General features: G+C 38.8%; 1 protein-coding gene and 1 pseudogene across 2 annotated transcripts; both read left to right on the top strand.

Annotated features, from left to right (window-relative positions):
• The first annotated feature begins 979 nt into the window (after positions 1-979).
• AGA (aspartylglucosaminidase) lies at positions 980-12,309 on the top strand. Of its 2 annotated transcripts, none has more exons than XM_069493777.1 (9): positions 980-1,188; positions 3,120-3,273; positions 3,872-3,984; positions 4,778-4,890; positions 6,115-6,229; positions 7,556-7,609; positions 8,904-9,003; positions 9,695-9,828; positions 11,263-12,309. In XM_069493777.1, the coding sequence occupies exons 1-9, from the start codon at positions 1,062-1,064 to the stop codon at positions 11,361-11,363; spliced, it is 1,011 nt and encodes a 336-aa protein (XP_069349878.1). In that variant the 5' UTR covers positions 980-1,061; the 3' UTR covers positions 11,364-12,309. The 2 variants fall into 2 exon arrangements, with proteins under 2 accessions (XP_069349878.1, XP_069349877.1); XM_069493776.1 differs by having other exon boundaries at positions 7,556-7,631; positions 8,896-9,003.
• Positions 12,310-20,190: 7,881 nt separating this feature from the next.
• LOC138398758 (tigger transposable element-derived protein 1-like) lies at positions 20,191-23,202 on the top strand (annotated as a pseudogene).
• Positions 23,203-24,642: the final 1,440 nt, after the last annotated feature.

Here is a 24,642-nt window from a genome sequence, read left to right as displayed (position 1 = left end):
TTCCCTGCTGTTTATAAGCTATCTTATGCTGTTTAAATTATGTAATTTCCTAGCAATAAGGAAGGTTTTCTAAGCCCCACAATTCCTACATAGTTCATATTTTAAAAGTCTGAATAGATTTACAGATGTTCTTAAAAACTATTTGTGTTGTCCTCCTTTGGCAACATGGACAGGCATGCCAGAATCTCAAAAGAGATTGGTTCACCCTCGCACAACTGCCCAGCAACTATCAAAATGAGCAGCCTCTATCATGCATGTAAAGTCTCCATTCATCCTTTTATTCAAACATTTGTTTAGCACTTAATAGTGCCAGACACTAGTAAGGCAAAATACATTGAAAAAGCAATGGAGGTAGCCTTCTTGCTCTAGAGGTGCAGAAAGGTGCACTTCAGTGAGCTATGCAAAAGGTAAATTTCTACTTTCCCACGCTGTTTCTCCTTTTCTTCCAGCTCAGGGATTTATTACAAGGACGTCCTACAAAACGATGCGGGAAAACGATGCAAGGCTTTGGGGCGGGGGGAATCTAAAAAAAAAAAAAAAAAAAAAAAAAATCTGGTCGTAAGCCAACATGCTTCACCTACACTCAATAACCATCCCAGATCTCTGAGGCCAGGAATCCCAGAAGAGTGCATGTTGAGTTTGGCAAACTTTTTCAACTTCAATTTTAAATTAAAACGATACGTACAAACCAAATTAATGATACACAGTAATTGCCTGAAGTTCCTAGAGTCATGCAACCCAGAGTTGCGTAATTTCATACTAATTTTCCAATATCAAGCTTAGCATACCTATAACAACAGAGAAAGCAACACTTTGGAAGACTATGTTAAAAAAAAAAAAAAAAAATCTGCCTATCACCTAGAAAGAATAACCCTAGCTGACTGAACGCCCCGCGGACCCCCGAAAACGCCACGCCTCGCGAGAGTTGCGGGAGCACTAACCGCGCCCCGCGGCGGTGGGCGGGGCCCTGGGGATCACGAGTTCGGCGAGAGCGGGCTGGGGGGTCTGCGCCGAGCTGGCGGCCGCGACCTTTCTCGCGCTGGTCCGCTCGGCGCGCAGCTATGGCGCGGAGGTCGAACTTGCGTCTGTTTCTTGTGCTGCTCCTGCTCCGTCCGGCCCTAGTGCGCAGCCGCAGCCCTCTGCCCCTGGTCCTCAACACTTGGCCTTTTAAGGATGCAACCGAAGCAGGTGCGGGGCGGCGGCCGGGGGCTGGGGGCTGCACTGCGAGGGCTCGCCGGTGGGGCAGCACCGGCCGGCCCCGCTGAGGGCGCGCGGACCGGTAGGGCGGGCAAGGGCCAGTCTAGGCCGCGCCTCGGCGGTCTCAGCGTCGCTGCGTCTCTTGCAGTCGACCTTTACTCCCTTCCTGCCACTGCTGCATTTTAGGTCCTCATCATTTACTCCCTGTGTGCAGTCCCCTGCGCCAGTACATCTTCCACCCTGCTGCGGCGCTCAAAGTTACGGCCTTTTGCTTTTACTTTCCAGCGGCACTTACACTTTTTGCCTGAAACCCGGTCTTTCCACGGGCTGTCTGCTTCTCCACCTCTTATTTGTAATCCCTCACTTCTTTGCAGTACTCTGTACTCCAGTTTTACAAACGATTAATAATTTCCCAACCATAGTGTATTCTTTTCCATTTACTTTTCTTGCTCCATGCTGACGTCTGGTACTTGCCACCTAGAATGCGAGTTTCCAACCCTGCCTGCACATTAAATTTATCTGCGGAGCTTCTCAAAAATCATCCTGCCCGGGCACCACCTCCTGAGATTGTGATTTAACTGCTGGAACCAGGGCATCTGTTGTTTTTTGTTGTTGTTGTTTTGTTTTTGTTTTTGTTTTACAAAGCTCCATAGATGATTTTGAATTGCAGTTGGGGTTGAGATCCACTAAGCTAAGGTATCACCTCTTCCAGGCAGCTTCCCTGGCTTACTGCCCTCAAGCCCAGGCTGAGTTAGGTTCCTCTCCTCTGTGCCTTATTATTCTGTACGTTACCACTGGCTTGGCATTTTCGCATTTTACTATGCTGTTTCTTTCATTTGCTTCAAGACCTACTACTACATGAGTAATTTCAGACCCCTCTAACTTTCTGGAGCAGAATTGGCCCCAGAACTTGGTGGACCTAAATTTGTGTGTTATAGGCAGTGCATACGATTCAGAGAAAATGAGGAAACAGGCTGTGAAAAAGATATTACCAGCGATAATGACGGAAAGAAAGTGCAGCAAGCTGGGCAGGGGACAATTCTGTGTAAGTTGCTGCTTTTGAAAGGGGGAACGTCTCTAAATACACTTTGAAGCCTGGAGATACAGTAGTAGCGCTTAAGAGATGCTTTAAGTGTTTACCAACAATAGCAACTACTCTTCATGTAATTCTGTTTTTATCCGTAAAGGAATTATCCCTTGAAGACTTCCCCCAATGTCCGAGGGTCCACAGAACATGGCATAGTGCTAAAAGCATGGCCACTGGAGCCAAAGTGGCTACTTTTGAATCCTGACTCTGCTACATACTAGCTGTGTGACCTGGAGCAAATTACTTAACCTCTCTGGCTTTGTTTCTTTTTAAGAATGGTAATTGCACAATACTTACCTCAAAAGCTCTTATGAAGATTAAATGGATCAATCCATGTAAAGCCCATGTTGTAATTATTTATTTGCTGTTACAGTATTATCGAGACTTGCTGTGATAGGTGTTACCTCAATAAAAGTATTGTGCACATTTTTAATAACATGATGAATTAGAAATTTATAAGGCTGTGATTTAGCAGATTTTAAATTTGACTACCTTTTAGTAGTTTTGATTGTACCTTTTAAAATAAAGGAGAAGATACTTATTTCTTTTCTCACAAACACAGAAGACTAGGTATTAATAAATGAAGAAACTCTCACTTTGTACCATTAGCCAAAGTCTTTGACTTCTTCATGGTAACTAATTATATAATTTGTCTATATTACTTTGACTTCTTTGTAACACTTCATAAACTAATTTGTTAAAAATTCAGTTTAACTTGGAGTAAATGTGGAAAAGTTTTTAAAAATTGGAGTTCACAAAATGTTTTTGGTTTGTTGCATTTGGCATTGGAAAAATATGTAAATATAAAGAAACATTATTGGGATTTCATTAACAGCATGGAGGACATTAGCATCTGGAGGTTCGACCCTGGATGCAGTGGAGAGTGGCTGTGCCACATGTGAGAGAGAGCAGTGTGATGGCACTGTAGGCTTTGGAGGAAGTCCTGATGAACTCGGAGAGACCACACTGGATGCTATGATCATGGATGGGTGAGAACACTCTTCAGGACCTATTTATCTCTGCAGTTTCATTTCATGTTGAGTTACATTTGGAGTTCTTCTACAGAGAGCAAGATGGAAGAATGCATGAGTTTTGTCACAGATAAAAACCCCTAGCTTACTGTACTTGGCCTTTCCAGACACAAAGAGTTTCCCTCTCACATGAAAAAAAGAAACCATCGTAGCAATAGAAATATCACACAGAAGTAGGTAGTCTCCTTAAAACAGGGAGAATCCCAAGCTACAGCAATATGTCTCTGACCTTATAAATAATTGTATACCTGCCACCCACAAGTCCTGTGTTTTGCCTGATCTGGAGCCTTACAGCCCCTTTCAAAAGCCATATTTAAAATGAGCTAGGAGAAACTGAGAATTTTAGTGCTGTTGGGGTATTTGGTAAATATGCCATCTTTCTATTTTTTCCTTAATTTTGTCTGATCGTGGGAATCTATATGAACTTCACGAATATCTTGTCACCTTTCTTTGTGTTAAGATGAGGGGGTTTATCCTACAAAACACTGTTGCTTGGAGAAAAATATTTATCAACCTATGAAAATGCCTTAATCTTACTGCATTTTTTTCCTTGCAGCACTACTATGGATGTAGGAGCAGTAGGAGATCTTAGACGAATTAAAAATGCTATTGGTGTGGCACGGAAAGTACTGGAACATACAACACACACACTTTTAGCAGGAGAGTCAGGTATTTGTTAACTATACTGAAATTTTTTCCAGGGTTCTGTCTATAGTCTTCGCTATGAAAAATAGGACTCAGTCTGAAACAGTGGATAAAAGCAGACCTAAGTTCAAATTCCAGCTGTTTTACTTAACATGTTTAACTCCATAAGTTAACTTCTAAATCTCACTTTCTTCATCTTTAAGATACGATGGGAATGGAAGGAGTTTTGTTATAGCAGTGTCAATTATTTGAATGCCTTCCAAGTTATATACCAAAAATCACATTGTGACCTGTAGTCAAAAATTACTGTTAATGATGTATGATCTAACAACTCCACTAGGCTTCCTTCAATTTTGTTGAATGTACAGAATTGGCAACTACCTGACAAGTAAAAGGATCTGCTGCCATTCCTTGGAATCCAGGTGTCCCTTTTGTGTCTCAAAGTTTTTACCAGAGTTTTTTATACCCTAGGCATTGCACACTGATCAGGGGAATAAGAGTCAGTATTGGTGAGAAGTGTGCCTTTTCTTTTGTAAAATGGGAGGAGGAAGACGTGCAGATGCAGGAAAACTGTCATAACATACACACCAAGATCTCAAGCAGATCAGTTTTAGGAAGTACATATGAAAGTCGAAGATCTAGAAATTGATTCCCTTAAAACTGTTCACATCTGAAGACTCCCCTGAAAGTCTTTGTGTGTCCCTATGATGTCTTTGTGTACCCCACTTGAGATAGTTGACATAGAACATCTCCAGTACATATATTTTGTTTAAAAGACGATACTTGATTAATTTATACTTTTCTTCCCAATCTCCAGCCACCAAGTTTGCAGAAAGCATGGGGTTTATCAATGAGGATTTATCTACTAATGTTTCTCGAGCTCTTCATTCAGATTGGCTTGCTCGGAATTGCCAGCCAAATTATTGGAGGGTAGGTAAACATATTTAATTTTAAAGGGCAAGTTATCTGAAAATATTGAATGACATCCCTTCTACTCTCTGTTGCCTGCCTGTTGTGTAGGGTGCCAGTTAGTGTCCTGGCTGAACATTAGAACCAGCCATTTAAGTTGGCTCTCTGGGTGGCATGGGTGTTCCTGAGCTCCCTAGCTGTATCCGATGCACATCCAGGGTGGAGAACTGCTGGTCTCTGGCAGTAGTTTTCAAAATGTGGAGAGGGGGCTGCCTCAATCAGAACTGTTCTGCTTATATTGTAACAAAGTCCAAAAAAAAAAAAAAAACAAAATTTAGAAACCATTAGTCTAACATATTTCTTAGATTTTATCTATGTGCAGTATATCTGGTATCTTGTCTGTATTTGACTTGATTTATACTGTTATATGTCTAGTACGTTACTAGTGGGATGATTTGTCTTTAATAAGACTTTTAGCATAAATCAGTTTGCCTTTGCCATACAGGGTCCTTCTGTGGGATATCTTAGTCTCCCATCTGTTTCTTCCTTAAGTCCTAAATACCTCTGAGTCACCAAGGAGTCAGGAGTCACTGGGGCTAGCACTTGAAAGAGGCTAATCATAAAACGAGGTTACGGGAGGCACCTTGTGCACTAATTGGTAAGGCATGAGTGATAGGTTTCTTGCTTTAATACCAATCTGTATACGTAGCCTAAACTTATGAATTTGGATTATATTCTTGAGTCTTTAAGATTTATAAAGGAATCTTACAGTACAATTTAGAATATATTCGCATAAACCTAGCTTTGGGGGAAAAAAAGATTTTAATACCAATTTTAGTTTAAATCTCAGAATTCTTCTTTGGCCAGGGAACAAATTCTGAAATTTAAAGGTCAAGTATGCACCTAATTCCTTTGAGGATTAATATCTAATTTTTAAAAAGTCTTCATTTGTGTCGACCATTGTGCTGAGAATTTTACATATATGAAATGAAAAATCAAGAGACCTGTTCCATACAATATAGATATCTAACCCATATTACGTAATTCTGAGACTAGAATGGGTATTTAGCAAAATTATATATCCATCTGTTTTTACATAAGACTTAGTTAATCCTTAGCTTTTAATTCTTTAAGTTACCAGATGTCTTTGTTGGTTTCTTCCTAGTAGTTGGTGATTGTATATAGCTACTTGGCAATTTCTAAAAACACACTTTCTAAGAAATAAAACTTAAATCTTATTTACAGAATGTTATACCAGATGCCTCAAAGTACTGTGGACCCTACAAACCACCTAGTATCTTAAAGCAGGATGATCCTACCTATAGAGAAACAAGAGATGACCGTGGTCATGATACAATTGGTAATTTGCCTTTTGTACAGTTTTTATGGTTAACGTTTAATTAATTGCCTTCCTGTAGATCCTCTTCATCCCTATTCATGCACCAGAAGTTGATTTTGTTTTAACTGCCAAGTATGTTCCCTAGATAGAGAGAGAGATGTTATCTTAGTATCTGTATACAATTTTGTAAATTATTTATATAAGACCCCTAAAATTCAATAACTATTCACTTGTGCATTTTTAAATCTTTATTTGATATTTAGTTTTTTGATAATTTTGTGTTTGCCATATTCAAGTGACCTTAAATAATTTTTTCCAAGCTGTCATGTTGAAAATGTGCATTTGTCTATGTCTTAGTTCATTTTCTGCTGCTGTAACAGAATACTACAGACTGGGTAATTTATAAACAATAAAAGGGTATTTGGCTCACAGATCTGGAGACTGGGACCTTAAGAAGCATGATGCCAGCATCTGGTGAGGGTCATTCCGTGGCAAAAGGGCATGACAGAGGGAATCAGACCAAACTCATCCTGTTTATCAGGAAGCCACTCCTGTGATAACTAAGCCACTCCCGAGATAACAGCATTCCAGTCACCTCTTAAAGGCTCCACCTGTTAACAGTGTTTAACTGGCAATTAAGTGTTCAAAACATGAACTTTTGGGGGACACATTCAGACCGTAGCAATCTGTATCAGTGATTTTCTTTGGAATTACCTTTGAAATGGTATTGAACAGTAACTGAGCAATTAGAAGAGTAAGAGGATGTGGAATGGCTGCCAAACAATGCTGTGAAACCAGGACATCAAAAACCACAAATTGTCCACTGGTACAATTTTCCATATTCTCAAGTTTTTTGTTTTCTGCTACCTAAAATTAACAAAAGAGTATATTTATGTTACTTTCTTAGTCAGTTTGGGCTGTTATAACAAAATACCACAGATTAGGTGGTCTATCAACAGCCAAAGTTTATTTCACACAGTTGTGGAGGCTAACGAGTCCAAGATCAAGGCACCGGCAGATTCAGAGTCTGGTGAGGGCCCGTTTCCTGGGCTGTGGATGGTGCCTGCTCACTGTGTCCTCACGTGGTGGAAGGAGCAAGCTAGCTCTCTGGGTCCTCTATTATAAGGATGCTGATGCCATTCATGAGGGCCTGCCCTAATGACCTAATCATCTTCCAAAGGTACCCCCTCCTAATACTGTCACCTTGTCAATTAGGATTTCAATATATAAATTTGGGGAAACCCAAACATTTAGACCATAGCAGTTACCAGCTCCTCAATTATTTGGCTATATTTGAGGTAAACTTTAGATATCTACAATGTTTTGTTTTGTTTTTTTAACTTCCAGGCATGGTTGTAATCCATAAGACGGGACGTACTGCTGCTGGTACATCTACAAATGGTTTAAAATTCAAAATACCTGGGTTAGTGTTTCCAAAAGAACAGATCATTGCAATGAATATTGAGTGTAAAGCACTATGTGCTAGGTGCTTGGATGGGGTGGGAGTGGGGTTGTTGGAAAGCACAGCCCTAGCCTTACAGGTGAGATAAATGAGTGTGAAAGCAAATGCAATACTCTCCGCTGAGTGCCAAAGGAAAGGGAGTCACAGCCAGTGCTGTACAAGGGTGGTGGAGGTGATCTGTTTAAGCTGGAGTAGTTAGGAAAGCCAGTAAAGTAATGCTGGGAGCTGAGCCCTGAGTCCACAGAAGGGAGAGGGGAACATGCAGGCAAAGGCACTAGCAGATACAAAGTGGTGCACACTTCGGGTTCAGGGATCCTGCTGGCTGGGAAGGAAGTTGTGTCCATGAGGACAGGGAGGGCTCGGGGAGCAGTGGAAGATAACACCGCCAGGGAGGACTTGAGCCAGATTCAGGGTGTCTTAAGTCAATTTAAGGAGTTCTGGCTTTTATCTTGAAATAGTAGAAAAGCATTAAAGGTTTCTTCCTAGAAAAAAATTGGTAAAAGTTTGGCACATTATATAGGAAGCAGGAATAGATTATAAGTAAGGGAAACCAAATTTGAACCTGTTGAGATAGTTTAAAAATTAGATGATAAAGAATGGTAATAATAGAGGAGTCACTATAAATCTCTGCCATCTTGGTATGTAACTGGCTGATAAGTTCTTTTTTATTAACTATTTTAATTGACAATAAAAATTGTGTATATTTATGGTATACAACATGAGGGTTTGATATATGTATATAGTGTAGAAAGGCTAGATCAAGCTACTTAACATGTACAATGCCTCACATACCTATTTTTTTGTGGTGAGAACACTTAAAATCTACCCTCTTAGCAATGTTCAAATATAGAATATATTGTTATTAACTATAGTCACAATATACATAGAGTAGTGCTCTTGAACTTATTGCTCCTAACTGAAATTTAATGTCCTTTGACCAACATCTCCCCACTCCCCCCAACCCCTAGCCTCTGGTAACCACCATTTTAATCTCTAAATTCAACTTTTTTGCACTCCACATCTGATAACAAATTGTTGTGTAGTGAACAGAGGTTTGTGGAAGACTAAAAAAAAACTAATGAAAACCTATGTTCTGAGAAAGAATTTACTTAAAATGATAATCAGTGGCTCAGTGGAAATATCCCCTATTTTTGAAATAGCTCATGACATAATTTAGCTTACGCTTGATTTCCTGTCCTAAATCCTGATGCTCTGCCCCACAAAGCCGTATAGGAGACTCACCAGTTCCTGGGTCTGGGGCCTATGCCGATGATGCTGCGGGGGCAGCTGCAGCCACTGGAGATGGTGATATACTGATGCGCTTTCTACCGAGGTATGACTCCTTACACCTGTGAATTTTAGAGACCCTTAGGTATTTTCTCTGTTAAGATAGGAAATAATTTTTGCATAATGTAATCTGAATTCATGTGCACAAGAGCATGTTAGAAACTGCATACAAACTTTCTGCCTATCATGTTGATAATGATAATCGCTCAAGTAATCATAGTCCTTTGAAACATAATAGTATTGCTCGCCCTACTTCACAGGTGAGACTACTTGGGACCTACTTAAATAATTGATGTAAAGCTATTGAGTAAAGGAGCTGTGATAATTGATGATAAAAGTAGAAAGTTGCAGTCATTGTGTACATGTAATTACTACAACTAGATTTTTACACATATGCAGTATTTTCCCCTTTGTAGCTTCTTTTTTCATTTAAATATAACCTCTATTGGCTATGATTTCTGGCTGTTTTTACCAAGTGATGGTTACTCAGCTAAAGCCAAAAATAATAGTCTTCATCTGAAATTAATGGGTGTATTAGTTGAAAAGATAGACATTATATCAAGGTTTACTTGCTTTGTCAATGCTTTAATAGGAGTTACTGACTCCTGTCCATTTCTATGTATTCTCTCACATGTCACTGTGCTGGTGTTTTTAAATTTCTAACTTCAAGTAACCCTGTTTGGAGTTATTATAGTATTTATTCTGTGATACTAAAGTTTCACCTCTGTTTACATCAGCTACCAAGCTGTAGAATATATGAGAAGAGGAGAAGATCCAACCACAGCTTGCCAGAAAGTGATTTCAAGAATTCAGAAGTATTATCCCAAATTCTTTGGGGCTGTTATATGTGCCAATGTGACCGGAAGTTATGGTAAGTCGTATTGGGATTTCATATCTTGGTGAATTTACAAATGTTTATAAAACATGCACTTTTAAATACTGTAGTGTACGATACACCATATCCAGTGGAAGAAGGGATAACTGTAGAGTAGGCACTGGGTAAATGTTAATTGATGATCTGTGAAGACCCACAAAGTGTTAAAAACACACCTAAAATCCTCTGGGGGAGACTGCGGGCAGCTGTGATCCAGTCTTTGGCTGTTAGTTCTTATCTTTCACATCTGTCCCAGATGAAGGTTGGTGTCAGCTCCAGTACCTGTTGAGATGACTAATCTAGCAAATGCTTTTACTAATTAGAAGTAGACCAGAATAAATTATCTTCCCTGTTTCCTTTCTGTTCATTATTTAAATGTCTCAGCCATTTAGATCTTCTTGGGGCTCCAAAGAACAAAATGTATTACTAATTAGTAAACCAAAGAGGTGAGCAGAATTATTTTTGCACTGTGTTGGAGCCGTGTCGTTTGCTTCATTTACTTTCCATATGAGCCTATCACAGTTTCAAAGCGTTTTAAGATCAACCACTGCTGATTCTCATTAGTGACTTTTCAGATGAGGAGGATATACAGCTTACTGATCAATATGACTTATTAGGTTAGACTGCTTATTATTGTTCTTTGATCTTTTACTTCCCACAGTTCTGTATTTGAAAAACTTGTTTTGAAGAATACTTTATTCTTTTTTAAGTACTAAGACACAAAAGTCGATAAAAGTTATGAGGGGGAAAGGCTTTAGGTATAAAATAAGTCAGTTTTATTGATTCCCTCTTAAGAAATAAACCTTATTAGAAGGCTCGAAGTTGGATTTAACAGAATGGGAAAATGATAATTATATAATTGTAGATGAATTTAAAATTGACTAATTCTTTATTAAAAGTAATGACAGTAGAAGGGGACCCCTCCACCCCGCCGCACCCCGCAGGTATTTCAGTTAAAGAAGACGAACTTGACTAAACAGATGGCATCTTGACAAATAGGTCCTCTGGCTTTCTGTGAGAGCAGAAGGTAGAAAAGAATAGAGAGCGGGTGGGGTGGGGCGGGGCGGGGTGATTGATGGGAATGTTCTAGTGGCTAGGGAAATAAAGGTTTTGGAATGTGCCTGGATAATTTTTTCTAAGGAAAGGATGTGAAAACAGTTAAATAATAGTAACAATGACAGCATGTTTATAGAGCAGAAACATCAGCCCGTTACCTGAAGTTCAAGAGATGGCTTGCCCACTACCTTTCTTTCCTCTCGTGGACTGTCACTGCTGAGTACCACAGAGGATGACACTAGTTTACTTCTGTGTGGCTCAGTTAGACATAAGATATACAATGGCCAGCGTCCAGGCAATAAGCAGTATGTGTATTGGTTGTAAATATGCGCATCCTATGTCTAACCAAACCACTTTCTCATTGTATGACCCCAGGTGCTGCTTGCAGTAAACTTTCCACATTTACTCAGTTTAGTTTCATGGTTTATAATCCTCTAAAAAATCAGCCAACTGAGGAAAAAGTGGACTGCATCTAATCCATCTTTTCTGTCAACATCTATATTTAAAGAAGAAAGAAACAAAGGCTGAAAAGGTTGCTCACTGTCATTGTATAGTGTTCCTCAAGTATTCTCAAGTCTTTTTGTAAAAGAAACACAAAAATAAACTTATGCTAAAGTGGCACTTTCTATAACTGAAATGCTTTTGTTTTTATTATCTATTTTTATTTAAGCTTTTGTATATCCCCTGAAAATAAATATGTGTATGTGTGTGTGTTGTATATGTTTAAATTTTAGGTGATATTTGGATTTCTGATCAATGTTGCAAGAAATTGCTACTTTGGGGATTTATTTCCACAGTGGTATAGTAAAACCAAAAGAAACCATCTACCTTTAAATGCTTAAAATAGAGTATACAAGTTTTTTAGACCTAAAGAAAAAAGTAACAGTGAGTCTCAGCATTAGTCCTGATTGAATTTCAGTATGTGACAGTGATATGTCTCTTATCACTGATTATTAGTTTGACCTCATATTCCCTAAAAGCTTAAAGGATGATATTAATATCATAGACGCTTTTGTTCTGCACATATTAGAAGATACGAACAATCTTCTGATGAGCCACTGTGTTGATATTTGCTTTTTTTCTTCTGTTGGAGCTTAATGTGTGAAGGTTCTTAAGCCACAAAAATCTCTGATCTTTTAGCTACTAATATTTGATATTGATCATTTCTTTTGAAAATGATTTGGGGAACTTGATCTGTACTATAATTTTACTAATCTCTTGTGCAGAGGTGGGTATTGCAATTAGAAATAAGTCAGTAAATATGTTGTCTAGCTTGGCATTGTTTTCCTAACTTCTGAATTAACTGTATGACTGACAGCTATGCAGAAGTTGTATCTGTGTTTTCTCAGCATCTTTTCCTTTGAAATTATTATTTTTTTAATCAAGAGTCATTAATAAAACTACAGGTACAATGTCCTCAAACTTTAGTATTTCTGCTGTTTTTTCTATACTTAATGTTTAATGTTCTTTATAGTTTAGGGTAGAAAGCTATAGTTTGAGATTCTCAGACTTTGTTATGTAACAAAATTGTTTGGAGAGCCTCTTTGAACATGCCCCCTGTCCCACTAAATCATACTCTCCACAAATAAGGACTTAAAATCTGGAATTAGCAACTACTAATTGTAGCCTGAAAGCTAATTATGAAATAACCCTACAGCTTCACACTCACAGAAGAGGAAATCTTACTTTTGAAGGTTCCCATGAGGTATGCTTTCTGATGCTGAGCCTTGGAAAAGGGGGGGAAAACAATATTTAAACTTACAGTATGTTTCCTTTAAGAAACTTCCTTACTCCTGTTTTGCATATTTGCTATCCATTAATAAGTTCGGCAGCCATTTACCACCAGGAAATGGAGAATGAAGTTTAAAGTATTCATGTCCTATCACTCCCCCAGCAAATGAGTTTAGCTGACAAAAACAATCCACGTGCTTTTAAAAGGTGTTTTCTCTTCAACTCACATTCTTCCCGATAGAAGTAATCCCTATATATCTAAAGTAGAAAGAAATGGAATTAGCTTTGGAAATACATTTTTAAAGTTGTATATTTGACCATAATATTAAAAGTATTTAAATACTGCAGATGCATTGTCCTTTCCTTTGAGAAGATAGAATTTTTTTTGTTGTTGCTGGTGATGCTGCGTATGGAGAAAACTCACTTCTTTGATGATGTTTTGATATCAATGTTTACTGGGGTTGAGACATGGAAACTCGTGAAATAGCACAGTTGGTAAAGGGAATTGTGAGCCACTCATAAATAAACTGAACTTAGAAATGGTTCACTAAAACTTGGAAAAAGCAAGAAAGTAACTTGAGAAGGGAACCTTAGAAAATCTATTCCTGATCTGACTTTTCATGGCAGACAGTAGTTGGTGGTTGGTTTTTCTGTCCTGGTTGTGTTACCACATGGATTGCTTGGCTGTGACAGGGCAACGGGTAAGGGAAGGACAATGGCTGCAGAGCTTTCATGCCCATTCTAGCAAGTTGTTTTCCTTTAACCTCACAGAAACGGTCACCACTTGCTTCATACTAAGGTGAAATTAGATTGTCCTAAGCATATATATGGATTAAGCGGCTTTCCTAAGCGGTTCTGAGAATATATAAATAGTCACTTAGATTTTTATTATCAAGTGTTCTATTCTCTATTTCTCTAAGTTGATACAGATACTGTGACAATATCTAGAGAGAAATAGAAAAGTATATATCTGTGTGTGTATGTATAAATACATATATATATATATATATATATAAAGAGAGGTATAAAACATTAGATGGTGAGTACAATATAGTACTTCTATCCTGATTTCAGTTTATATCTTTCATCTCATATAACATTAGTAGCATAGCCTAGGAGTTTAGTGGACTTTAAGTCCAAGCATTGTCTTAGTTTACCAGCAAGACTTAGAAAAAAGGAAACGATTTTGATATCAGCAATATCAAAATTTCTTGATTAATACCCCAGAGGCTTCAGATGAACGTCACTCAAGTGTCTTGTATTTTTAGTACAATAGGCAAACAGGAAAATGTTAATCACTGTATATAATAAAGATTTTGATAATTTCATGCTCTTCATTTATTTGCTTTAATCCCTGAAACAATTATTTTTAAATTAATTATTTCACTTTATTTAAATGGGGCAACAAAGACTCTTCTTGTGGGTTGATTATTATTTCTGCCTGCCGCAGCGTAAACTATGGTAGGCAGGAATCCTGTTCGCCAAACGTTTCCAGCTCTGCCTTCCTGGCACTTGGTAGGACTGGTCTTGGCCCCCCTGTGATTTGGTACAGCCACGTGACTAGTTCTGGTGATCAGTTTTGTGCAGAAGTGGAGTGTGAGACCTTCCCCAGCTCTTTTCCCCAAGCCTGACAACATGATGGTGGCTGCCCCCACCAGCTGTGTCCTTGGCTGACCATAATGGGCAGACCCCCAACAACATTGCACAATGGGCATGTGGGGTGAACACGCCCTCTGTTAGTATGATCCAGCGTAAACTACCTACTGTCCTGACTGATACATAACATATGCTTAAGTAGTTAAGTTGTACAGAGATTATTAGACTAGTAACAGAAAGAAACCCTTCAGACTGTGTGCTTGAGTAATACTAGCCCGCACTGATCGAGCACTTAACAATACTAAGTACTTTTATATGTATTATCTCATTTAATTCTGCCGAAAGCTAGAAAGGGGTGGGGAACCTGAGGCCTTGGGGCCACATGTGGTCTTCTGGATCCTTGAGTGTGGCCTTTTGGCGGAATCCAAATTTATTAAACGGATTCGTTCTATAAAGTTTGAATTCAGTTGAGGAGCTGCACTTGGGGATCTGGAGGGCCACATGTGGCCCTGAGGCCATAGGTTCCCCACCCCTTTATCAAGAATTTTTCTATAGAAAAAATTTTGGAAGATTGAGTTAGTGTCTCCCTCCAGGGCAAGGGGCATGTTTGTTTGCTATCCATTAGGAGAAAGATTATGTCTCCCTTTGAGGTAAGGTTTAGACAGGTTTGTTTGCAGGCCCCTTAATAAAACATCAGGGTTTCCTAAGCTTGAGGTCCCCCAGCTGTGATGCCAACTTACTGTGTGTAGTATCCACCTGAACCTGCCTCTCTGTACCCGCCGTGGGGCCTGGTAGGGACCTGAACATGAAAGCCGTGTTGCTTGCTCTGCTGTGACTAAAACTCCTTTGTCTCTGACCCAGGTATCTCACGTCTTCTGTCAGTTTTCATGAAGCTACAGCAGGCTCACTTGTTAGCTGGCTGGCAAGTAGGGTGAAATCTGACTCTTCACAGCTCTTGACATTATCAACAGTAATTAGTCATTTTGTTATCATTCGATGTCCCTTGAGACATTTATTTGAGATAAAACATTGTAGATCTGCAGGTAAGTTGAAGATGAGAACAAAGACTGCAGTTTTACAAGTTCAAAACCTAAAGAGTGATTTAACAAAGGCCAAGAAGGATAACCTGAGATTTCTCTTAAAAATAGTTCACACAATGAATGTTGAATTAATTGTGATAAAATTTTCAAAGGATCCCTTATCCTATCCAGGAGTACCATCTGCTAGGTAGACAGTGTGGGATTCCAGGTCTCCTAGGGACAAACCGTTGCGGTTCACCCTCCCCAAATGGACTTTCAGAGAGGCTCATGGGAGATCTGCATGCGTAATAAGACTCAGGTCATATAACTCCCAGCTGTCCATCAAAGTGATTCCATCATGACGTCTGAACCACGGGGAGGTCCCTATTTGGACACTATAAAACAAGACCCAACCCATAACTGAGCTCTCCTTTGCTACCACAATGGGTCCGGTCATCATCTGTGGCAAATGTATCTTGCTCTGTCAACCTGTATCTTGCTCTTGCTCTGTAATCCTATCTTTCTCTCCTCAGTAAACCTCATTTTCGTGTTTACCTTGCTTTCAGTGTGTCTGGTCACTCTTCCGCCATGAGCACACCAAGAACTGACATTCAGACTGGGACCCGACACACCTAAACACACCTAAATGTTAACCTCTTTCCTTTGAATAAAATAATCAAATAGTAACTAATATGATTTAAATTTTAACAGGTTCCACTTAAAATGATGAACACTCTCATCTGTCAAAATAGAAAATCAGGAGACACTGTGTAATGAAACAAGAAACAAAGGCGTAATGTTTACAGGTAATCAAGAAAGGAACTGTATCACTACAGTGATTTAACTACCGTGGGAAATATGAGCAAAATCCTCATTGTCTACACTCAACTAATCAGAAAAAGAGGCGTAAGCATCACTTCTCCCTGAGGATATGGAGGTTACCACCAGGAGAAATCAAGAGTGATTTCTTATAGGGAGTGGAGGGGGGGTATAAGAAGATCATTGATGATTCCATGATAAGCCGCCTTCTAGAATTGTTACAAATCATACATGTATATTACTTTGATACTATATCAAGGTGCATTAAAACTAACTTTATAAATGTAAAACATGGTTCATAGCATCAGAATTTTTGAACTGGAATACACCTTTGAGATCAGATATAGAAGTCTAACTCCTGTATTTTATAGATGCATAAGCTAAGACTTAGAAGTGGCTCAAAACTTAGAGAAAAGGCCCACAACTAGTGTTCAGAACGTGTCACTTCTCTCTGCCTATCGTCTGTGCTTATCCTACCAAGGGTGCAAATATAGTTAATTCTATCCTTCAAGAGTCCGGTGTTTCATTTTTTTTTTTCCTGCAGCAATTGCAGTAAGGTTCCCAAATTCTAGGTCAGATATGGTAACCCAGCTAATTTCCAGTTTATTCATAAAATGCTGCCGAAATTTAGATCATATATAAATTATAACCTCAAATTGCTATATTCTTAAAATATCTTGTGTTCAATATCATGTTCCTTCTAACTTACTAAGTTTTCTAAAATTCAATTCATACCCAAAATTGTAGCTATGGGGAATAAATTAGTTGAATCCATGATTCTGATGCACAGGAGCACAAACCCTTATTTTTAGTGTGGACTATTATTCATTAATATTTTTAAAGCATATACAGCTTGGAACATTTATTTAATTGTTTGATATTTTTTTCAGTTGCTATAAGATGCAAAAGCCGTGACACCTACCCCTTTCCCTAGATTTGGTTCATTTTATAAAAATATTTAGTGGATATAGTCCACCCAGGTGTCTCATCTAGCCACATGTTGGCACTGAAAGGAACTGCTAGTTGCTATTATTTAATGAGATTAATGGTCCATTGCCACAAGATAATTCCCTATTCACTGGAACATTTTGAAAAAAAATTATACAAATCGATTAGAAATTCCATGGTGGACTTACAGAACTGAGGGTAAAGATATCTCCAGTATCATCCTGGATACGATGAGTAGGAGAAGCAGAAATACACAAATATCTGATCATCCAAAATTGCATGAGGATGCCCCACACACACACACACACATATGTGTGCACACACGCATTCTCTCCAACACTCAGGAGGACCCTAGATGTTCTCAGAGGAACCAATCACCAAATGAAGATTTGACCAGGGTTGTTTACTGAGATACTAACTAGCTGTAGGAGAGTTTAAGCCGAACTAGCCTTTCTGAACTAACTAGAGTATCTAACCAACCTACTCCCTCTCGGGAGGGGGCAGCAGCTCACAGGTTTGTCAGCACCCAGCAAGCCTGCTTTAATGCTTTCCATGACTTGCCTGACCAAGGACATTTGAGTTTGTGACCCCTGCTGTGGAGGATTCATAATGGCTTCCTTCCACGGCTCACTTGTGCATCCCACTTTCAGATGTAAATACTTGAGTTATAGTAGAAACAGCACTGACTAGAAGTCAGAACACAGGGTTCACAGTAGTCATGAATTCCACATAGAAGGGAGGGACTGCAATCTTACTGAAAAGAGGGCCTAGGGAGTTCCTGTAACTGAGTTTGCACAGCAAGTACGTGCATTTTTATAAGGGTCTGCTTTGGTGGGCCGTGGGAGAATAGGAGAAGGCTACCTCCAAAACCACCTTTTGGCATTGACACTAGCTCAAACTCAGCTCTGCCACTAGCTAGTTGGGGAATCTGAAGCTCTTTCTCAGAACGTTAGGTTTGCACAACTGAACCATAGGGGGTATGCCAGAGACTAGCTGCTTTAAGAGTAGTCTCCAAACCGACATCAGTAGCTTCACGTGGGAGCTTATTAAAAATGCAGGATCTCAGGCCCCTCCCCAGATGTACTGAATCAGAAACTGCATTTTCACAAGACCCACAGCGGATTCATATGCAATTAGAACTGAGCAACGCTGAGCTGGATGATATCAAGTTCTCTTCCTGATGAGTCAGCCTCTTGAATTAGAAAGATCATAACATTGGAATTTGACAGACCTAAATTGGAATTCTCCTACCACATTATCCATGTGCCACTGGAGAAAGTACTTGACTTCGCATCTGTCAAATTAGGGATATTAATACATACTTTATAAGGCTATTGTAGCAATTGTAAATTATGAAGCACCTTCCACAGGGCCTAACATACAATAGGAATTGAATATATTTTAATTCCCCTCCCTCGCCTACTCTCTCCTGTAGAATCAATATTCTATAATCTATGGCTCCCAGTTCCTGCCATAGATCTCATTTCCTACTGCTAGTGTCCCTAACTTAAGAAAAAAATAAGCATAAAGTATCAAATCTTGCAAAAGTAACATCATATTCTAAAAACTAATAGCTATTGGGTGGCAGCAAGTGGAATTAATGCAAGCTTTGATATGCAATGTCCCTTAGAAATAAATAAACTGGCTTCTTCCTTTGCTGGTGTCTGTTCAGCTAGAGACAATCAAACTAACATTTTTTGTTTTTCAAATTGTCAAAATGACGCTCTTGCTAGAGGACCAGTTGTGTGTGTCCCTGAAGAGCTGTTTCAAAACAGTGGGATTATTGACCCAATTACCTGTTAAGTGTTACAGTCTTTCAAAGTAACCCTGAAGAAATCTGTTATTCTAAAGAGTTGTTAGGGGAGAGAAATGTCTCCCAGGATACCTTTCTTTAATGCTGTTCCATTGTATTCTGAGGTGCTATGTTTTATCTTTTACTGAATATGTTATTACTCAAAAATTGCTCACTTATCTTTATACTCTTCATTTTGAATTCGACTACATTGTGACTTCTCTGTAAATCTTTTATGAAAAAGGTCTCTGGTGGGTCCTCTTTAATTGGTTAAGGATTATCAGCAGAGAGCACTGTCAAAACTCTAGACAGTATTCCTTTTAAAAAATCATGGCACAAAACTTTTCCAGGGGTGAGGTGTCTCTGGATGCAGGTAAAAACAAACCATGTTCTCATGCCCACAAATACTATTTGAACTTGACTTGTCAAAACAAGAAGGGCTTTCAAGTGCTCCATTAGCAGTCATATGCTAGAACAGCTTTGTTTTTTTAAACAGAATTATTTGTGTCATGATTATGACAAAACTAGTTGAAAGAAGGCAAGGGATTGGAGATCTTTGCTTATGAAACATTCTTGTAGCTATTCTTTCAGGACATAGATTTATAGAAGGTATCAAATTCAAGAGCTTCTGAAGGGTTTCCTTCTCTCATCTTATGAATCTAGACAACAATTATATTATCCAGTGTGAAGAAACAAACATAAACACACACACACACACATCACATGGACACCATTTCCTTTTTCCTCCCATCCCTGGGTTATTGTGTGACTCAGAGAATTCATGCTTGAGCATACATTGGTCTAGTTCCAAATATCCCCTGCCCCCTTCCTTCCATTCCTACCCTAGACTTATGAGTAGCTTCCCGATCCATCCTTAATGCTCACATCACAATTTGAATAAATGTTTCTTAGATTTTGCTACATACATCCTTGGATGGCCCCCACTGGCCAATGTGACTATTACTACATTTGTAATCAAAAGATATTTCTAACTACAGGCATACCTCATTTTATTGTGCTTTGCAGATACTGTGTTTTTTACAAATTGAAGTTTTGTGGGAAATCTGTATCAAGCAAGTCTATAGGTGCCATTTTTCCAATAGCATGTGCTCACTTTGTGTCTCAGTGTCACATTTTTGTAATTCTTGCAATCTTTCAAGCTTTTTCGTTATTATTATACCTGTTATGGTGATCTGTGATCAGTGATCTTTAATGTTACTGTTGTAATTGTTTTGGGGTGCCACAAATTGCACCGATATAAGAAGGAACTTAATAAATGTTGTTTGGGTTCTGACTACTCCACTGACCAGCCGTTCCCCCATCTCTGTCCCTCTCCTCAAGCCTTCCTATTCCCTGAGACACAACAATATTAAAATTAAGCCAGTTAATAACCCTATAATGGCCTCTAAGTGTTCAAGACCAAGGAAGAGTCCCACGGTTCTCATTTTAAATCAAAAGCCAGAAATGATTAAGCTTAGTGAGGAAGGCATATTGGAAGCTGAGATAGGCTGAAAGCTAGGCCTCTTGTGCCAAAGAGTTAGCCAACTTGTGAATGCAAAGGAAAAATTATTGAAGGAAATTAAAAGTGCTACTTCAGTGAGCACACAGTTGATAAGAAAGTGAAACAGCTTTATTGCTGAAACAGAGGAAGTTTGAGTGGTCTGGATAGAAAATCAAACCAGCCAAAGCCTAATCCAGAGCAAGGCCCTAACTCTCTTCAATTCTATGAAGGCTGAGAGAGGAGACGAAGCTTCAGAAGAAAAGCTGGAAGCCAGCAGGAGTTGGTTCATGAGGTTTAAAAGACACCATCCTCTTAATATTAAAGTGCAAGGTGAAGCAGCAAGTGCTTGCACAGAAGTTGCAGCAAGTTATCTAGAAGATCTAAGACTGGTAATGAAGGTGGCTACACTAAACAACAGATTTTCAATGTAGACAAAAGCCTTCTATTGAAAGAAGATACCATGTAGAACTTTCCTAGCTAGAGAGGAGAAATCAAGTCCTAGTTTCAAGCTTCAAAGGATAGGCTGACTCTCTTGTTAGGGGCTAATGCAGCTGGTGATATTAGGTTGAAGCCAGTGCTCATTTACCATTCTAAAAATCCTAGGACCCTTAAGAATTACGCTAAATCTACTCTGCCTGTGCTCTATAAATGGAAATACAAAGCCTGGATGACAGCACATCTGTTTACAGCATGGTTTTCTGAATCTTTTAAACCCACTGCTGAAACCTATTGCTCAGAAAAAGAGATTCCTTTTAAAATATTACTGCTATAATCTGCACTGGGGAAAAGAATCCTTATTCAATGGTGCCGGGAAAATAGGATAGCCACATGTAGAAGACTGAAACAGGAGCCACACCTTTCACCTCTCACAAAAATCAACTCATAGTGGATAACAAACTTAAGGCATGAAACTATAAGAATTCTAGAAGAAAATGTTGGAAAAACTCTTACAAACATTGGCCTAGGGAAAGAATTTATGAGGAAGACCCCAAAGGCAATCACAGCAACAAAAAAAATAAATAAATGGGACCTGCGCAAATTAAAAAACTTCTGCACAACCAAGGAAACTATCAGGAGAGCAAACAGACAACCTACAGAAGGGGAGAAAATATTCTCATACTATACATCAATAAAGGGCTGATAACTACAATCTATTTAGAACTCAGGAAAATCAGCAAGAAAAAAATCAAACAACCCCATTAAAAAGTGAGCAAAGGACATGAACAGAAACTTTTCAAAAGACAGACAAATGTCCAACAAACATATGAAAAAATGCTCAACGTCTCTAATCATCAGGGAAATGCAAATCAAAACCACAATGTCACTTAACTCCAGTGAGAATGGCCTTCATCAAAAAGTCCCAAAACAATAAATTTTGACATGGATGCAGAGAGAGAGGAACATTCATACACTGCTTGTGGGACTGCTAACTAGTACAACCTCTCCGTAAAGTAATATGGAGATACCTCAAAGAGCTACAAGTAGAACTATCATTTGATCCAGCAATCCCATTACTGGGCATCTACCCAAAGGAACAAAAGACATTCTATAAAAAACACATCTGCACTAGAATGTTTATAACAGCACAATTCACAATTGCAAAGATGTGGAAATAACCCAAGTGCCCATCAACACATGAGTGGTAACATGTGATATACGTATACCATAAAGTTCTACTCAGCCACAAAAAACAATGGTGATCTAGCACCTCTTGTATTATCCTCGATAGAGCTGGAGCTCATTCTACTAAGTGAAGTATCATAATGAAAAAACAAGCACACGTACTCACCATCAAATTGGTATTAACTGGTCAACACTTAAGTGCACATATAGTAGTAACATTCATCGGGTGTCGGGCAGGTGGGAGTGGGGAGGAGGGGTGGGTATACACACACCTAATGGGTGCAGTGCACACTGTCTGGGGGATGGACATGCTTGAAGTTCTGACTATGAGTAACATAACGTTATATGTAACACAAACATTTGTACCCTGTAATATACTGAAATAAAAAAAAATATTACTACTCATTGACAATGTACCTGGTCACCCAAGAGCTCTGATGGAGATGTGCAGAAGATTAAGGCTGTTTTCATGCCTGCTAACACAACATCCATTCTGTAGCCCATGGATCAAGGAGTAATTTTGACTTTCAAGTCTTATTATTTAAGAAATACATTTTATAAGGCTATAGCTGCCATAAATAGTGGTTCCTCTGATGGATCTGGCCAAAGTAAATTGAAAACCTTCATGAAAGGATTCACCATTCTAGATGCCATTAAGAACATTCATGATTTATGGAAGGTGGTCAAAATATCAACATTAATAGGAGTTTGGAAGAGGTTGATTCCAATCCTCATGGATGACTTTAAGGGCTTCAAGACTTTAGAGGAGGAAGTAATTGCAGATGTAGTAGGAAAATCAAGAGAACTAGAAATAGAAATGGAACCTGAAGATGTGACCAAATTGCTGCAGTCTCATGATAAAATTTTAATGGGTGAGGAGTTGCTTATTATGGATGAGCAGAGAAAGTGGTTTCTTCAGATGGAATCTCCTGCTGGTGAAGATGCTGTGAACATTGTTGAAATGATAACAAGGGATTTCAAATGTTACATAAACTTAGCTGATAAAGCAGGTGATAAATTTTGAGAAGACTGACTTCAATTTTGAAAGAAGTTCTATTGTGGGTAAAATGCTATCAAACAGCATCACATGCTACACTGACATCTTTTGTGAAAGGAAGAATCAATCAATATGGCAAACTTCACTGTTCTCTTATTTTAAGAAATGGCCACAGCCACTCCTACCTTCAGCAACCAACACCCTGGTCAGTCAGTAGCCATCGATATCGAGGCAAGACTCTCCACCAGCAAAAAGATTGCAACTCACTGAAGGCTTAGATGACCATTAGCAATTTTTAGCAATAAAGTATTTTTAAATAAGGTATTTACATCGATTTTTAGACATAATGCTATTGCACACTTAAAAGACTACAGTATAGGGTAAAAATAACTTTTATATGCACTGGGAAACAAAAAAAAAATTGCACAACTCTATTGCACTATTTGATTTATTGTGGCGGTCTGGAACCAAACCCACAATATCTCTGCGGTATACCTGTACTATATTAAACTTAGAAGTGGTAATACAGACAATGTTAGTATCTTTATTTTAATCCTAAAAGTGTCTAAGCTATTATGCATTACCAAAGCTATTTTACAGTGCATATAAAATCATTTGTAAAGTAAAACTGGCACTCAAAATCAGGACTACGTGCAAAATTAAAACGTGGGCACTATTGTGCATGACACCATAAGTTGAATGCAGGGAGAGCAAGCTGATTCTAATATTACTATATGTTGAATATCATTAAGAAGATATATTTCCTGCCAAGGTGTTCATATCAGGCATTCCAAAACCTAATACTACATCAGCAATTTTTTGATTATCTGTAGTTTTTGGCTTACCATTCTATTTCCTTTCACCATTCTATTGGATTTAACAGCCCCCTGCTGTTTAAGATACATGGAAAACTTTTACCAACTTTGAGAATTTGTTTTGGATTGGCATAATTGATCACCAGAACTAAGCGTAGTCATATTACTTTTAAAATGTGCCTTAATTCAGCTTATTTTGGATTTACAATGTATTTAAAGACATCTTTGTATCTATTGTTCTTAGATTTTAGAGGATTATTCTCAGTCATTTGCATATTCAGGAACTCCATGATTCTCAGTGCATCTAAATTTGAGTTGTCCCCAAACCTGCTTTCATGTGGGCAACTCCCAGTCAGCAGTTAACAGAGAGGGCTTTTCCCACCACTTGTGTCATATGAGAGAGAAATTTTCACCAGGGAATAGGACCAGAGCCGTCCACTCAAACCTGGAGGCCTTTTCCTTCTCCGGAGCTTCTGATCTGCTTTGACACAATGGCTCAAAGGGTCAGGAACAGTTGAAAGAACTTGCATGGGGGGCAATTTTTAGATATCTCTTTCACCTGGGGTATTTTTCACAAGCCGGCTCAGAACCTCTCTGCTTGCTATGCAATACAGAAATAACTGGGTAAGTCTCTCATAAATTGAATTGAACTGACCATGGATTTGAAGTTACTGCCTTTCCCACTGAGTTAAAGCCAAATAGAGTTGCCTCCCTGGGCCAGGCTTTGATCAGTAACACAGCACTTTCCTCTTCCTGACTTAAATGCATCCAGTCCTGAGCATGGGTTTTATTTAATGTTCTTGTTCACTTCACTGGAAATGCTTTAACTCTGGCACCTGCTGGCTGTGAAAGTGATTAGGATTCCGTGGGACCGGAGCATTTCATTTCTAGTAAGCTACACCACGGCCCATAAA

Source organism: Eulemur rufifrons, chromosome 18, assembly GCF_041146395.1.
Source record: "Eulemur rufifrons isolate Redbay chromosome 18, OSU_ERuf_1, whole genome shotgun sequence".
Taxonomy (NCBI): domain Eukaryota; kingdom Metazoa; phylum Chordata; class Mammalia; order Primates; family Lemuridae; genus Eulemur; species Eulemur rufifrons.
This window is presented reverse-complemented; position numbering and strand designations above follow the sequence as displayed.